The 19,479-nt window shown below is 32.4% G+C and overlaps 1 protein-coding gene across 1 annotated transcript; it reads right to left on the reverse strand.

Annotated features, from left to right (window-relative positions):
- Positions 1 to 229: 229 nt before the first annotated feature.
- On the reverse strand, positions 230 to 13,287 carry LOC145086407 (wall-associated receptor kinase-like 2). The gene is made up of 2 exons (XM_079024156.1): positions 12,407 to 13,287; positions 230 to 1,534 (listed from the first exon to the last, which is right to left on the reverse strand). Exons 1-2 carry the CDS (start codon positions 13,221 to 13,223, stop codon positions 432 to 434), a joined length of 1,920 nt encoding a protein of 639 aa, XP_078880282.1. The 5' UTR covers positions 13,224 to 13,287; the 3' UTR covers positions 230 to 431.
- Positions 13,288 to 19,479: the final 6,192 nt, after the last annotated feature.

Here is a 19,479-nt window from a genome sequence, read left to right on the forward strand (position 1 = left end):
ATTATGTGGGTGTGAAATCAAAACACATAAATATCCTCTACAAGTCCATTTCGAGAATTTAAAATAATTAATTAAATTTTAATATTTTCACAAATAAACTTATCTAATGTATTGGGAGCCCATTCTAGAGACTAATGAAAAGATACGCATAACACCATTATTATTATTATTTATTTATTTATTTATTTATTTATTTTATTTTTTTTTTTTTTTTTAAGAACCAATCAAATTTCAAACAATGGAAACATAAAATATATATGATATGAAAGAAGAAAAAGATATAACATATACCGTACTTTTTGGCCTTCAAACGAATTTATCGATACTAGTAATTAACTAAAAGAAAACATAAGGTTTACCATAACTCATAGACTACGGTTGTTGCTAAATGTCCATAATGTTCATGTTGATGTTGACTCGCTATATGTTAGCTATACATCATCATGTTGTGTCACATGTCCAAAATTAGTTTGATGTGTAGAGGGCACATGTGACACTTTGATTCTTTCTAACTCAGTAACGACTTCTTTCATTGTTGGCCTATTTTTTCCATTGAAGTTCAAGCATCGCATTGCCATGTTAGCCATAGCCAACAACTCATTCGTAGAACCCTCCTTAACAACCATTGCATCAAAAATAGACATCACACGACCTTCTTCCATGGATAGCATAAAGTATGTAGCCAAGTTTCTATTTTCACCAAATCTAGTAAAGGAAATAGGCTTCTCTCTTGTCAAGAGTTCCAATAAAACAACACCAAAACTATACACATCACTTTTTTCAGTGAACTGGCTCGATTGAAAGTACTCTGGGTCTAAGTAACCAAATGTCCCTTTGACTAAGGTAGTTAAATGAGTTTGATCAATTGATACAAACCTTGACGTTCCAAAATCAGATACTTTGGCTCTATACTGTTCATCCAAAAGTATATTAGTCGTCTTGACATCCCTATGGTATATCGGAATGGAGGTTGCGGAATGTAAGTAAGAGAGTGCTCCAGCAACCTCTGTAGCAATGTGTAATCTCATTGATAAAGAGAATGAGAACTCACCCGTTTCATCTTGAATAAGGTCATATAACGTACCATTTGAGATGAACTCAGAAACAAGTAGTGGGACCTCAGTCTCTAGGCAACATCCCAATAATTTAACAACATTTCTATGGTTGACCTGTGAGAGAATGACTACCTCATTGATGAACTCTTCTAGTTGGCTTTCATCAACCATCTTTGATTTCTTGATTGCTACGATCCTTCCATCAGCTAACATACCTTTATATACTGTACCTTGACCTCCTCGACCCAAAATTCTATTCTCATTAAAATTGTCGGTGGCCTTCCCCAATTCGTTGGAAGTGAAAAGTATGGTTTTATCAACTAAAGCAACATCAGTTGCTTGTTGTTGTTTAAGAAGCAGACCACCATTGCGTTTAAAAAACCTTTGTTTCCTTTTCTTGTCTTTAGTTTTCTTGATTATTTTGTACAAAGTATAGCTGATCACCGATAAGAGAAACAATCCCATACTTATACTAACACCTAAAAGAAAGAAAGTATATCATAATTAATAAATTAACATTTGTTCTAAAAAGACATTTAGCAATTCACGTTGATGTAATATTGAGTATGCCTCCCACAAAAGATATATGTTAGTCTATTATATCTTTAAAAGTCATCAGTTTTTTCTTCACTATCAAACTTATTATTCCATTAGTAAATAGCATAGAAAAATTCTTAGGGAGATTGATTTTTTTTATTTTATTTTATTTTAAATTTTACAAGTAATCCAATTAATATAAAATAATTAACTATACATAGATAAATAACTTGAAGAACTCTTATAAACAAGAGTTTGATCATTTTGAAAAAACAAACAAAGTAATTAATTTCAAATTAAATCCTGGTTAGGTTTTTATATTCTCTGTATATAATTTCTACTTATGAAAAAAAATCTCCATTTAAAAACCCTACAACGACATCTATAGGGAATATGACTAACGCCAACCAACGATAGAGAAATGCTAGATCAGATTGAGATAATAGAAGAAATAACAGGTGTGAGCGGCGATTTCAGAATGCCAAGAAGAGAAACACAAACAATAATCATGAGCTACAAAATAACACGAAATAAAGAAGGTCAATGAAACAAAAGGGAATTAAAACGAAAAATAGTGGGATAAGTGAATCAAATCATTTCTAGAGGTTCTTAAAGGGAATCAGAGAGAAATTGTTGGAAAAAGAAGTCAAGGTGCTTCAAGAACGATCACAATTGAGTCTTGGGACCCGTTAACCATCCCAGACTCGATATGTGTCATTGTGGATAATGATGGAGAGGTGTATTCTATTGCTAACCTGTTCAAGATTTGAAAAAAGCAAGGATATGAACATATTATGATGAAGTACATCATAGGAACATGAGTGTGCTTGGAATTTAAATCTAAAACTGAATGTGATAACTTTAAAAAGATGATGATGTTACTTGTATTTTACATAACTGAAGCCATCAATGAGAAACTTTATAATTAAAGAACATTTGGTGTGATTGGAAATATAAGGTCTTCTGTTATGTGCATGGAAGTCACGTGCATTTGAGATGGTGACGAGATTGTTTTACTAATGACGGTCAACAATATAACATGCATGGCTAATGGTCATGTTTGTATTCAACCGAAGTCAAGAATATAATCCCGGAAAATGTTAATATTTTGATTAATGAGATTAAGCATCATGTAAGGGTAAGATATAACTTTTTATTTCAAGTAGCACTTTATTTTTGTACTTCGAGAAGTATATGCTTCTTGTACTTTTGTGGTCAGTCGATGACACTAGGCATGTCACATATATAGTGATAGACACGCTTGCACACTCTTGTATTTCCTTACATTCATACATTTGTACTCTCTAACCTTTTTTTAATCAATATGATCTGAAACTTATTATTTACTTGTATTATTTCATTACATTTGATTTTGATTCGTATATTTATTGAATAACTCATCAATCGGTATAAGGGCAGGGATCTTTCAAGTCTTTCGAAGAATTTCTTTCGTCTTTCATATTCTAGATCTAAAACTGTTCTTAGATCTAGTTTCCACATTGATAAACATTTCTTTGGTTTTGGTTGTGATTTTTGATCATGTATTTTCTTCTAATCAATTCATACAAATCATATCTTTTTGTCATGGAAAATTCCTCTACTAATACAAATAACATAATGAGTTACACAAATATTCTTGGTTATGTAACGAAAACCTCGATGTTACTTCCAGAGCATTATGATCAATGGGATGATCGTATAGAAGAATATCTTAATGGTCTTGATGAAAGTCATTGGAGTTCACTAACAGATGGTCCTAACGATCCAAGCAAAGTTACCGTAGTTAGTGTCACTGGAAGTTCTAAATCGTTGGCGAACACAAAATTAACAATGAAGCAACATGATGAAAGATGATGAGAGAACTACGTGGACCTCTACCTCTAGTTGTCTACGGTTACATCAGAGTATGTAAACCTGGTAAAGAAATTTGGTAAGGCTAAAAGAAAATTTTAAAGGAAGAGAAAGAATAAAGAAAAGTGTACATATAGATCTAGCTTTTGATAGATTCTATGATTTGGTGTGTCAAATGTCAAAGTATGGTGTGGATAGGAGTACTTAGGAGAAAAATATAATGTTCATTCAAGGATTACGTAAAGAATGGAAAGGAATAAATATTATTTTGAATTTTGATACATATTCCTTATTTGTACTCTTTAACATTCTCAAAACACATAAACATGATGTCAAGGAAATTACTGAGGATAAGGAAGAAGAGGATGAAGAAAAGAATGTTAATGATGATGATGAGATATCTGTATTTGATTTTTAAGTAGTTAGATTAAATTGAATTATCCCTTATAAATTTAATAATGAATTTAATTGTAAAGTAACTAAAAGATAATTGTAAATTAATTATGTATTTAAATTGATTAATTAGTTATATGATAATTTAGATAATTGACATTTAAACCTCGTAATTTGAAAATATTTAAAATACACCTTATACTATATACGATTAAAAAATGGTTGTTGAATGAGTGTTAATTCTCACCCACCGCTCCCTTGCGTGGTGGAAGGTCATTATCCGAACGGATTGATATGACATAACCTCTCAAAAGTATGATGCCATACAGTACTAGAACCCACTTTAAAATCCCACTATAGTTACTTTAGGAAAAATTTGAAATTATATGCTAATCTATGAAAACACATATCATTTCATTATGAGTCGTTAGTGGACCACGTGTGGTTAACCTGCACACGAGTTTGGTACTATAAGGATGAAATGATGAAACAACTCGTGTTTATGATTATTTATGGAATGTGTGTGGTTAACCGACATATCATTGAGAGATTATAAATCGATCGAGGGTACTTAAGCGGATTTGCATGGTTATTCACATCTTAATTGTGATCCTCGGCATCCCAGTCATAATTGGTAATCACATAATCGAGATTAAACATACTATTGATAAGATTCAATGAATCTTAAAGATCTAGGAGTTTCATGTGATTGAAATTGGTGAGTTGACCCTACCTACCTAAAATAGATTCGAATTTGATTACGAGATCCCTCTTCAAAGTTCAAATAAAAAATATGGATCCTAGCCTTAATTTAAATTATGGGTTAATTAAGGATTAAAATCAATAAACTTGAATTCTCTCTTTTCCCAACTTTAGATGTCTTATGAAGATAGAAATGGTCTTCCACGTTCTTATGGAAATGGTTTTCCTAAATCTTATGGAGATGGTCTTCCACATTCGATTCAAGGTTAAATTGTTTTCCCTTCCTTAGGAAATGGTGGAATTGAACATCTTCCTCTTTTAACTCTTCCACCTCCTCCTCATATGATTCTCCGAACGTCATGTTTTCCTTGAGTTGAGAAATATGAAACAACTCAAGCCTTGTTGGCATGTAAACAAAAAGATGGAAATTATGTGTGTGCGCATGTTCTAAAAATGAAATCTTACATTGACAAATTGGAAAGAATGGGTATCATAAAGGAGAGAGCTACTGATGTGGTTCTTATCTAGCTTCATGATTCATATGATCAGTTCGTTAAGAATTTTTGTATGCAGAATCTTGATGTGACCCTAAATGATTTCACATATATGTTGATGGTTGCTGAAGCAAAAAGGCTTAAGAACACAACTAAAGAAGAAAACATGCTTATAAGGTCTAATCCGAAATTTTCCAGGGACATTGATAATGGAGACATTTGTGATCGAGAATGATTTCTCTTCCCATCGAAAGGGATCGGCAAAGGTCAAGCCTTTTAATCGTATAGTAAAAAGAAAGGCTCATTTTGAGATCATTCCATATGTTGAATCCAATGAGTCCATTTGTTTCTACTACCAATTAAAGGAACAATGGAAGCAAAGCTACCTAAAATACTTGAAAGATCTTCGAGATAGTAAAGTCAATTCATGTGACTCTACTTTAGCTACATCCATTATTTGACTCCATAAGTTCCTATTCTTAGACTCTTATAGGAAGAAGGAAGCTTAAGAAAAGTGAGCTAAATTTGATCCTGAAAGAAGGACTTTGGTTGCATGGTTCAATGGTCAGAATTTGGAGCTACTACTAGGGAGTTAGGATAAATTAATAGATTACTATTAATCTTCAGAGAAGTTTAGAAATATAGTTTTAATTCATTCATTTTAAGGACAAGTTCAAATTTTCATTGTATTTCAAATAAAAGCGAAGTTTTGGTATATGTAGTTTCCTTATCTTATTTCCTTGCAATGGAATTAATGAAAGAGTTGGTTATGTTTCTAATAATAGAAATATTAACTGTGGATATGATTCTTATGATATCGCTTGTGGTATTGTCATAATTGACCAAGTGAAAAGAAATCTCATCACCAACTGGACATATACTTGGTGGTGTATAAGTCGTATTGTATAATATATGAGAATCTTGTTCATTGGAAAATAATGACTTAATTCATTATTCACCTGCTTATGTGAGACAAGTGAATGAGTAATGGATGTAGTACATGTTGATACGGACTATTCAGATCCACCACAAGGGAGGATAACTCTTTTCGTCATGATTCACTGATGTTTCAGTAAATATGGTATTGTTTAAAAGATTAAACAAAATTCTAAATACTTTTGAAAAGATTCAAAGAGTAATATAACGAACAAAAGAATCTATTAGGCAGAAAGATAAAAAATTCTCTAATCTGAAAAGCAAGGAGAGTGATTTAGTATCATGTTTTATGATCATCTTGGTAAATGTGTAACTTTATCACAATTAATCCTCCAATAAAGTCTTAGTGCAATTGTATGGCTAAGAAAAGGAACCAAACATTGTTGGAAATGGTTCGATCATAGATGATTCATGCTTCATTCCAATAAAGGTTTAGATCCGTTCTCTAGTAACTATGAATCGTATCTTGAAAATCAAACTAATAAGCATGATACCGCCTCGTAATATGTAGAGTAATAATTTTTTGTTACACTAACACATTTAGAATTGGAGTTTTGATGTTTTTCGTTGATCAAGAAACAAAAGATAAACTGAGTCCTATTCTACGAAGTGTTTCCACATGACTTTTAAATGTTTATTTTAGCGCGTCAAGGAATGTTCCTTGAGAGAAAACTCACATGTCAAGAAGGAAGTGGGAGTCATGTTGATCTTGATCCTGCAAGATTCAACTGACAATGATCAATTTAGTTATCACTAGCACACAACCAGAGTTTGAAAACCTGTTGGGTTTAATTGACATATTTTTGTGCACTTCCAATTTAGTTGGAAATGCTTATGAGTTCTATGTTCTACATTTAATTGAAAAAGAAAAACATGTTAATCAGTGAAAGTACACTGATCAATATGGGTGGGTTGCTAACAACATGCAAGCACTGGTGGGCTATTAAGCTGATAGAAGGCAAGAGATTAAAATAATAGCAAAGTTCAGTCCATGAAGGAAAATTGATTCTATATATGGTTTGTCCTAAACCTTATCTTATGACTGTAGGGTGGAAATGATTGATCCACTTGGATGGGAATGTATGCACCTTTAAATCTAGGTGGCAAAAGGTTTCACTCTAATTCATGAAAATGATTATGAAGGAATACTTTCGCTGAAAGATTTTAAGGATCTGATAAAGATCGATATGGATATTGGTTGTATAAATTGTATTCTCAAATTCACAATATGATTTCAACACCCCTCTTCATATTTTGAATTGTGAGGAATAGCCATGAATTATTTAAACTTTCAGGAGATATGTTGATCATGTCTTGAAAGAGTTTGAACACATACACTATCCAGATAAAGTGCATAAGCTTAAGAAGCCTAATTAGAGGCTTGGCGAAGCATTGCGAAATAGTAATCTGCACTTCCATGAGAAAGTCAAAAGGTATTGATTTCTAGAAGTCTAGTTGATTTTTGAGTATGGGTCAGAGCTACTGGGAGCGTAATTGTTATGCATGGTATTACATGTTGACAATACTATTCGTAGGAAACAATGTTTCTAGTTTGCAAGTTGCAAATTTATATAATTGTTTCGCTATTATGGACTTAAGGGAGAGGGTACTCAGACTTCGTTACCAATCTAAAGGTTTAGATTGTATAGTTTAATAGAACTTAGTCAAATACATATATGAATGGCATGTTGAAATGTTTCGAAATTGGATATTCAATATATGGAAATATTATAACAAGGAATTGAACATATATTGGACCCTTGTAATAATGAGTCGAGCCTCATATGCTTCGGATATAGGATCGATTATATATGCTATAATATTCGATTATTCTATTTATCAAATGATTTTAGCATTATGTGGAACATGATTAGGATTACATGTGACTGAAGTTGTCAAACAACTATTAAGAACATTCTAAGGTTTTACCAAAGAACTGGTTGCTTGTGGACTGTTGGAAGTATGTTACTAGGATGAATTATAGTGACACGTTCTGGATTGAGATGATTCTTTTTCATATGAGAATATGGGAATGGTTCCATAATGGGAGATGCTTGTGAAATCTACATGTGAGTTGGAAACTTTAATGGAAAGAAGTGTTCAAGGAGTGTACCTTGAAATTGAGACTTCATAATCATGGAATTGTTCTGAGTAACAAGTTCCAATGGAACATTCTGTAATATCAAAGGCTGAGTCTGTGAATTTAGAACCTTGACATCACAGAAAGACAATGCATGAAATTTCACTACATTATAAATAATGATAAGAATTTGGAATTAGGAAACGTGCATCATTGAAATAGTGTCTAGTGGATCTATTCACAAAGGAAGGACCATAGGGAGGCATAGTATACATGTTCATAACATAGACATGACTAATGTTATCTAATTCAAAATATTAGTTGATTACTCAAAAAATTATACAATGAATAAATTCGCAATTACTATGGTGATTAAAGAATTGGAATTATTTGTGTTCATTAATTTTGAAACCATCAATAATTAATTTATGATTGTGTTTCACTTTGTATGTTTACTTCCCTGAGTAATTTTAAGATCATTCAAAATCTCACAGTGTCTCATACCTTTGGAAGTAAGTAGTGAATTAAGACTGTCAAGAATTGATTGTAGATTGTCGATTAAGGTTAAGACATTGCAATTGGAATTGCTACGATATTCATGAGTACTTTGAAAATAGAGATTTTAAGTATTGGATAAACCCATGCTTAGATATTACTTCTTGGCTTTTATCACAAGTAAGCGGATATATATATATATATATATATATATATATATATATATATATATATATATATATATATATATCGTAGTTTACGAAGTAATTGTGCATTTTTTTACCCAAACACATCTCGTAACTAAGTGTTAAAAAGTGTAATTCCATCCAAGATTTTGTTAGTAAAATGTATGACAATATAGTCAAAGTAATTTGTTCCGTTTTCCTTAACAGGAATAGCGATATCTTTGAGTCACTCGATGATTTGTTGCCGACATTTGGAGTGCTTGGCAGAGCTCAGACTAAATTGATGTTTTCAGTTAGTAGTCTGAATTTAGTCGTCATAATTCAGGAAATCGAGAAACAAAATCTTGGACTATGAGATTGATTTTAATCCATGTTTCACGCCCATACAATATCTTATAGAACGAATGAATAGTTGATCACTTATCTTAAGGTCGACGTTTGATTTGAGTCAGAGTTTGGCAGTGGCTTTGGAAATCACTCTTTGCTGTTTAGTTCAAGATCAATACTTGCAATAATAGTCACAGATTTATCCAAGTGGGAGATTATTGCATTAAGGTATCTAAGGCAGTAACTAAATTGATATATTTTTGTAATTAGAAGCAAAATCCTTTTTGGGTTGCCCTCATAACTAGAACTTGATTAGAATGAAATCTATAAAGAGATGATGATTTATTAGACTATTATATAGTTAATAAACTAATTGAAAGTTATGAGGATATACTTTATTAATATATTATATGATTAATACAATAATTGGAAATAAACAGTTGGTTTGTTAATTTATTATGTGATTAATAAATTAATATGAGATCAATTGTTAATAATTGATTTGTTAATTTATATGATTAATAAATTAATGAGAATTAATTAGAACTAATTAATTATTAATCAAAATTATCTGGAATTAATTTGGGATTATTTGGAATTAATTAAAGATGTAATGGGTGAATTGTAATTTTTCATAGTTGAGAAAAGAAAGAGAATTCTAGAACCTACCATCAAGGTAGACTGTTTTGGGAGCCTTTATAGGTTTCCAGAAACCTCCCGGATGATAATAAAGAAATGATTTAGATTAAGATTAAATCTATTATTTTATCATTCAAATCTTGCTTTGTCCGTAAGTTAGTTAAACTATAAATAGGACCCATTGGGATCTCAAATTTGTTCATACTCTTCTAAGGAAGATACTTTGGCCGAAAATCTCCTCCTTCCTTTCTCATCTTGTGCTCTAGTTCTAGAGTTTGGATGTGAGCCATTAGAGGCATCATCCTTTTGATAATAAGCTTTCCAACTACACTACAAGGAGATTGATGTGATTTGTTTACTACAAAAAATTGAAGGTATGTAACCCTAATACCATGATTTTGATTATACTAGGGTTTATGCTAGATTTAGTTATCCATTGTAAGTTGCTATCAATATGTATACCATATATCTTTTGTAGGGTGCATGTACTCTATTAATAGTTAATTGTTTTTTACGTATTTTACAACATTGTTTCCTATAAAACCCAACAATATGATTCAAAATAAGATGATTTAACATATATATGATTCAATTTTTTTATTCAACATGTTTATGATCTTTAATTTGTTAAAATCTAAAAATATTTTGATTCAAATATTTTATTATCGTTAATTATATCTTTTATAATTCAAATTTAGATAATTCAAAATATATAATGATCCAAAATTTATTTTTCAACTAAAACTTTATTTAATTGGATATATTATTGATCCAAAATCATATAATTCAAAAATGATATAGTCCAAAATATTATGATTCAAAATTTATGATCGAAAGATAATATGATTATGAAAAAAGTAAGAACGGAAACAATATCATGGTTAATATTTTTCTTATTTAAAACTTTTATAAGTGTTAAAAATTAAAAACTCGAACTAATATTTAGTTCAAAAATATGAAATAATAAAAATACATATAAATAAATAAAAAATACAAAAAAAAAACACTGGTAACTTTAAATATGTAGTAAAGATATTAAATAACCCAAAAATAAATAAATAAAATAAAAATTAAAAAAAAATGAAAAAAATAAAAAAAATCTTAAAACCATATATATATATATATATATATATATATATAATTTTTTTAAATATAAAAAAAATTAAAACTCACTTAAATGACGTTCTATAAACGTTCGTCGCACGTGATTAAATAATCAAAGACTGTATTACCACGAACTTGCGTCGCATGCGAACGCGTCACATCTAAATATTGAGTTTGACGTTTGTGCTCTTGAGAAAGTGAGTGATTGAGACTTTTTATCGCAATACTCAACATTTTTTGAGTTTTCACCGGATCTACACTCACTCCGTGAAGAACACAAATTGATTTTTCACACAGATATAGAGTTTTCATTTCCTTGGTTTAATAGTATGAATTTGAAAGTTGTGATTAAATGGTTAAGGATAACACTTGACTGAAACCGAACAAGCGCTAACAGAAACAAAACTTTTATATAGAAACAGTCTCAGTTTCGGTTTGACTATCAAACCGGTATCCCATTATATGGTTGCAATTAAACAATAAACATAATTTTGATTAAAGAATTATAGTACCTTTTAGTTATCTTTTACAAAGTTCGACACATGGATTAAAATTGCGTTCCTATTTTTTGGAATCATGACTCAAATGTTATATGAGAGTTGAATAATGACCTTTTAGTTAAAAGGGTCCTTCATTACCGTCAAATCAAAAGTCTTTTGGTTATTAAAATTGACTTTCTAAATAAAAATATTGATATTTCACGAGGAAGTTAAACATAGTGTCTGATCAACCATTTTTTAACAACTATTGATATAATACTGCAAATATACTTACTTTTAACAAATATTTGATTAAATATTAAAAATCTTTTAGATCGGAAAAAGTTTGAGTAAATTACACGAATGGTCCTATGGTTTGGGGTAATTTGCATACTTAGTCCCTAACTTATTTTTTTAACTCGGAAATACCCTACTGTTTGTTTTTGTTACGTGCTTGGTTCCTACTGTTTGTTTTTGTTTCGTGAATGGTCCATTTCTTACCTAAAAAAACTATTATTTAAATAGAGAAAAATAATTGGGTAGGTAAGGTAAAGTGAAGAGGTGAGGTTGAAGGTGTGTTTTAACTACATTAAAAAAAAAATAAAGGACAAAATAGTCATTTTAGGTAAGACATGGACCAAACGTGTAACAAAAACAAACAGTAAAGACCTTTCAAGTTAAAAAAATAAGTTAGAGGTGAAACGCACAAATTACCGTAAACCATAGGGACCATCCATGTAATTTACTCAAAAAGTTTTAAACAAATATTAGATCAAATATTACAAAACTTTTAGTTCTCATAACAAAAGCTTGAACTATATTTTATTAAATTCTAACATGAAATCATAAAATTTTTTATGATACTAATACATGAACCCTGGTTGCCTTTAAAACATGTGTGTTTAACTAACGGTGGTTGATGAGCTAGGTTAATACTGTACGTTTTACTTTTTAGGTTATTGAACAATGAACATTACTTAGGTTATTATCTGAAAAGTAAAACATATTAACTTTATCACCGGAAAATGAATGTTTTAATCAATTTTCAGATTTTATAAAAAATAAAGAGAAAGTAGAGAGCAAACAAAAAACCGACAAAGAACATATAGTGATTAAGAGAACAGCTTACCCAGAATGACACCTATTTTTTTGCTCCTTCCGTAAATATAACAACTCGTACCCGAGGCTGCGTCAACATTTATGGAACAATACCCTCCCTTGATTTCACACCATTTGCATTCTGGCGAACTTATATCTCCGGATGTTGAATAAATCAAAGAAAGTGTTATCGGAACATAAATGTTGTCCCCATCAATAGATTGTCGAGGAAAGCCTTTTTCGAAGTATGCACTGTTCATGAAGAAGGCAGTCCCACAGCTTCCATCTCCAACCGGCCTTTTCAACCTAGTTCGATTCAAGTTAAACGATTCGAGATAATAAGAAAACGTACTTTGGCAACAACCGACTCCAAAGCAGTTGTTTCTGTCACTAACAGTTTTTTTGCGACAAATCGTTGAACAACCAGCGACAATGCTCCCACTCTTTGTCACGTTAGCATAAATATTGCCACATCCCTTAACGAAGAAGCTGTTGTCGTATACCGAAATAGCAAAGGGACTCTCGTCACTTAGGACAAGAGTGCTATTCTGCATTGAATTCTCGCAATCAAAAGTCATGGATACGTTAACAATGACATCTCCGGTGGAGCTTGCATGCAAGACCTCCACGTTGTTGAGTGAAGGTAGATATGGTATCGAGGAGTTACAGTCAACGTTGTACCATTTGTTCAGAAAACAATTTCTTCCAATCCCAAAAGGGAATGGAATCAAGATCCCTCCGCACGTATCATTGCATCCTTTTTTGCTGATGCTCTTGGCTTTTGTTAATGTTGTTGTTCTTGTTAAGGAGATCAAGATAAGTAGATGCAAAACTCGAAAGACCTGCATTTTCTTTTTAACAATAACGATGGAAGGCTTTGAAGAAAGAAAACTATATAAGTCAATTTATGTGCTCCAGGGTGGTGCATGATTTGGTTATTTTTTGGAGAAATTTTATTCTTAGTTGACTTTGTGTCATATTTTTGCCATTCTAAAATCAAGTGGCTGATATTTTTTATGTATATGTTTTGGAATATTTGACTAAATCAAATACGTAAAACTAATTAATCTTTTCGTTCCCAGAAAATTATTATAATGCCTAATAAATTTTTGGAAAGAAGAAACCCTTTTTTTATTATTATTTTTTTTATAGCAACGACTTTATCAAAATATTATAGGTAAAATGAGATTTAAGGAAAAAAAAAACCCCATATCGTGTTTGTCCCTGAATAGAAAACTAAAATAAGAAACTATTATTGTCGACTATTTCGTACAAACATATTTAATTTAGAGAAATTAAACATCCTTTTATTTTTTGTTTTTACAAATCTTTCCATCTAATTAAATAGTGACATATAACATTTAATATTTATTTAATGATATTTTAATATAAAGAGAAATTAAATTACCTCTTACCTTTTATGTCTACAATTATTCATACATACTAAAATTATGACAAATGACTATTCAATTTAATTTTATTTGATATATTTCTAATATAGCCTTAACGAGTTAGTTTAAAAAATATGGAATGATGATAGTTGTCATAATTTTATTGAGTAAGAACATTTGTAGGCATAAAAAGTAGGGAAAAAAATTTAAGTTTACTTTAATATATTAATATGACACATGTCATCATTTAATTCGGTAGAAAGATTTTGTAGGAACAAAAGTATGAGGATATTTAATCACCTATTTATTTATACAGAAAATCAATAAATGAGCTAAAAGGGGATATATAACAAAACATCCAACACTTTTTGCTTTTATAAAACTAACCATGAATTTTACACAACAGAAAAGCAGGAAAGTCTGTAAGCCCCAAAATTAGATTGATGTATCAATCAGATCCACTTAATGATGCAGAATCACAATCAAGTGGATGATGCAAGATAGAGTGGAGAAGAAGAAGAAGAAGAACTTGATGAATCTCTATGAATTGATAATAAGAATGATGCTCCACATAAGATTCACACACACACACACACTCTTCTTCTCTCTAACTTTCTCTCTCTACTCAACAATGACTTCCCTTTTTGATATCCCCCTTCTCATATGCACTCTAGCCTCACCTAACTCTCCTTTCTCAAACTATATATATATATATATATATATATATATATATATATATATATATATATATATATATATATATATATGGACCTAAGGTGAAGCCCAAAATACTAGGCCTTGATCGAAAACACATGCGTTCTCGGTCCAAGCTATAAATAAACCAATAATATTTTCGGCCCAAGACTAAAAACAATAAATATTTAGAAAAGCAAAGTATAAACCATATTTTTAACCCAACAATCCCCCTTGGTTTATAGCTTTCTTTTCTTTTGACCCAACAAACTCCCCTAGGTTTGTAGCTTGCCTTTCTCTTCAATCTTCACTTTGAGCTTGACTTTAGCGTTAATCTTTAAATTCTTCACAACTTCAAGATGAACATATGAATCTTCTATGTGAGTGACTTCATCTTGAGCAGTTGGACTTTTCTTCAAAATTTGACATTGAACGCACGTTGAGTGTGAAAGCTTCATGTAGAGATTCTTGAAAATCAACACTTTTAGCTTAAGAATCTTCAGAGAGAACGACAAAGAACGAATCTTCTGGATCACTTCAGCAGGTACATAGATAGCAGCAAATTGATTAAGGAGGCTTCAATGCAATCTGTCACATAATCTTCAAGTATAACTTCACCTTGCTTCTAGGGTTGAAAGAATAATCTTCATTTCTTGTTCTTTCGAATGAGAATTCTTCGACAATCACAAATGAAGCTTTGGCTCAGAAAATCTCGATACAGTCTCCATGAGTCCCATCTACATCTGAATTCAGTTTTCAAGACAAATAAAAATTTGAGATAAAAGTGAAACTAAAAGAAAACTTAACACACAATATTTTTTGAATTTTTTTATATTTTCTGGAAAAATAAAACAGAAACAAAAATATTTTTGGATTTTTTAAATTTCTAAAAAAGAAATAAAACAGAAATAACACTATTTTTGAATTTTGAATTTTTTATTTTTCTGATTTTTGTTTGACTATTAAAATTTTTAACTCTCCCCCTTTAATTTGTGCATAGAGGAAAACTATGAACAAATTTAACAGAAACAAAAATCATAGCTAACTTTAAGACTGATTTGGGATCAAAGTTGTCAAACAATTCAATATCGTTTATCAGCACACACTTGCATGTTTAGATCTGGTCAATCACCGGTATTATGGTCCACTTAAACACGAAGGATGTTGACAAATTGGACAGATAATAAGTGACAATACATTTCACCTATATTCATATATGGACCATTTAGCTGACGATGACCAAGGATATTGTTGTCCACTTAAATTCAGCAGCGAGATCTACAGACAACCTTTAAATTGTTCAATTTTAGATGCACTAGAACGTGTTTCCTACTTCCTGATATACCCCGGTTATCAAGAACTTCCAAAGAACTCCTTACTTTAGATGAGTATTCAATCATTAAGAAAGAAGTCATATATAGAGCTACATATGTTGTATCCCAGGTCGGATGTCTTCCAATCACGCAGAGGGAACAACATATGACTAACATAGATAGAGGGATAAAGAAGTAGAAGGGTACATATGTTGTGCCCCAGGTCGAATCTTTCGATCACGCAGAGGGGACAACATATAACTAACAGATAGAAAGAATTGCATATATAAGGAGGTGCATAGAAATAGAGTTGCATATGTTGCATTCTAGGTTGGATCTCTTCCAATCACGCAGAGGAGACAACATATGACTGACATATAGAAAGCTAGAAAACAATTTCCTACAGACCTACTTTATCAGAATCCCCCAGTCACCCTATCAGTACCGGAATTAAGGACATGAGTCCATACATCGAGGAAATGTTAAACCACAATTCTAGATACATAAGACTTTAGTGTATCCTACAGGTTCCCATGTTTATCTCACTGCTCAATCTACCCGAGCGTCGTATTGTTAGACCAAATAGAACTATCTAAGTCCACAATGTTAAGTCCTTTCATTGTCAATCTACGTCTAGTCCTTTTAAATCCTCCGTGCCTACCAACGCATTAAGCACAAAGTCTAAACAACTTAGCTTCAGTACATTACACGAATCACAAATTACCATTTAGCACTAGACTTCATATCACTTCCCAAATGATTCCCTACAGACAAACGACAATTAGAACATATTTTTGTATTTTGATTTTTCTTAATTAATTATTATTATTATTTTGTATTTTGATTTCTCCCCCATAAATTGAGCACGGGGAAGAAATAAAATAAATGCACAAAATTAAATAGAAATTTGTCTTTGAAACGAAGCATTTTAAGAAAAACTTAGGAGCATCGAAAGAATTCAAACCGAAAGTCAGTAATTGAAGACGCAAGCAACAACGAATTTAGCCTTAGCTGTGTTTCAATCTCGGAACAGATCCAAAAATTCTGCATTGGACACGTTCCATCACAGTGTCCCAATCGTGACCCATCAACAATTCGTCCACCAAGACAGGTTCCACAAGCAAACTTTACTGATTATCACTCACACGCATCATCATCATGGTTGCCGGACACCGGTGCAAACAGTCACGTGGCGCCTAATCTCAACGGTTTTGACAGCTCCGAGCCTTATTATGGTGAGGATACACTTCATGTTGGTAATGGAAAAGGTTTTCCTATTCTTCATATTGCTTCTACATCTTTTAACTCACCAAACAAAACCTTTTCAATAAACAAAATTCTACATGTCCCTCAAATCAAACGAAACCTTCTTTCTGTACAACGTTTTTGTCAAGACAACAATGTGCTCTTTAAGTTTCACTCTACCTTTTTTTGTGTGAAGGATACAGTTACCAGAACTATCCTCCTCATGGGTCCTAGTAAAGATGGTCTTTACTCTTTCTCTCTACCAAAGATTCATCCCGTTTCCAATGTTGCCTTTTCCACTATTCGAGCTTCTCCAACAACTTGGCATCAAAGACTTGGACACCCCCACCCACAACTTTTACACTCTATGATTTCGAAAAACCATCTTCCTATTACAAAAAATTCTGCCATTTCTTTTTGTAATCCATGCCCTATGGGAAAATCCTTAAAAATGCATTTATCTTCTTCAAATCATACAAGTTCACATGTCTTGGATTTAGTACTCTGTGATGTTTGGGGACCCGCTCCTGTTACTTCCTTTTATGGTCATTGTTATTTTTTACTTTGTGTTGATCATTATACTAGATATATGTGGCTATTTCCCATAAAACAAAAATCTGATGTTCTCAACACATTTAAACAGTTTCATACAATGGTTGAAAGACAATTTGAAACTGAACTCAAATCGGTTCAAACTGACTGCGAAGGGGGAATTTCAATACTTATCCTCCTTTTTCACAACTCTTGGAATCATACACCGTCTCTCTTGCCCTCATACAAGCAAACAAAATAGATTTGTTGAGTGACGACACCGCGGTATGGTGGAAACCGGTCTCATCCTCTTGGCTCAATCTGGCGTTCCAAAGCATTTTTGGAACTTTGCCTTTGAGTCTGCTACATATTTGATAAACTGTATGTCCTCTCGCACTTCATCAAATATCTCTCCTTTTGAACATCTTCTTAATCGCAAACCCGATTTGTCTTTCTTACGTGTCTTCGGGTGTCAACGTTTCCCTCACCTTCGTCTATACAATCCACATAAGATGGATTTCCGCTCTCTACCTTGTATCTTTTTAGGGTATAGCTTATCTCATCATGGGTATCAATGCCTAGATCCCACTACATATCACATTTATGTTGCCTGACATATACGGTTTAATGAAGCATATTTTCCTTTTATCCAAACATCATCACCTACACCTCCTACGCCCTCACCCGATCCATATTTCTCATCCTATCCATCACTTATCCCACTTAACTCAACCCCAACCGAAATACCTACCCCATATACAACCCAAAATACAACCGACCCTAACCAAACAACCTCCTCACCCTCCTTTCCAACACATAACACTGACATTCCCACCACCAACACCTCATCGCCTCCTAATAACCATTCACAACCACCTCTACAACATAGCTATCGCCGCCGAAAAACCACCCAACCCACTACTACTACTACTCAACCTCCTACAAATACCACCACAACCGAAAGCCAACCGCGTACTCGACCTCCAAACCTTTGTCAAAACCCTAAGCATAAAACTCCATACAATGCATTTGCCTTTCACACCTCCACAGACTCTTCCCTTACCGAACCCTCCACTTTTTCTATTGCCAATCGAATTCCTCATTGGTGTGCTGCCATGAATGAGGAATTCACTGCCTTGATGAGAAACGACACATGGACCCTAGTACCACCTGTTCGTAATGCTAATGTTGTTGACTGTAAATGGGTGTACAGGTTGAAACTTGATCAAAACGGCAATATAAAACGTTACAAAGCATGTTTGGTGGCAAAAGGTTTCAACCAATAGCCGAAAATTGATTATCATGAGACATTTAACCCTGTGGTAAAATCCACAACTATTCGTGTAGTTATGTCACTTGCTGTTACAAGGCAATGGTCTCTTCGTCAACTAGATGTTTAGAACGCCTTCTTGCATGGTGATCTCCAAGAAACCGTTTATCTACGCCAACCACAAGGTTTTATTGATCCACATAAGCCGAATCATATGTGTCTGCTTCACAAGTCCTTATACGGACTCAAACAGGCTCCAAGGGCCTAGTTTAATCGCATTTCCGGAGTCTTGTTACAACTTGGATGTCAGGGGTCTAAAACAAATCCCTCATTGTTTATTTACTCCTATAATGGTAATCTTCTATATATGCTTGTTTATGTGGATGACATCATCTTGACCGGCAACAATCCTTGACTCATTGACCACATCATTCAGTGACTAGGTACTACTTTTGGGATCCAAGACATGGGTCGACTTTCATATTTTCTAGGGATTGAGGTAGTTCCCAAAGGTAGTGATTTGCTTCTTTCCCAGAAGAAATACATCGCTGAATTCACAAGGCATGTCTCTCAAACTCCAAAGCGGTCGACTCTCCCATGGCTACAAACTCAAATTTGACTCTTGCTAATAGCCCTTTGCTTGAGAATCCGGTTCAATACA

The sequence above is a fragment of the Lactuca serriola genome, chromosome 2, assembly GCF_051521515.1.
Source record: "Lactuca serriola cultivar US96UC23 chromosome 2, Lser_US96UC23_V15, whole genome shotgun sequence".
NCBI lineage: Eukaryota > Viridiplantae > Streptophyta > Magnoliopsida > Asterales > Asteraceae > Lactuca > Lactuca serriola.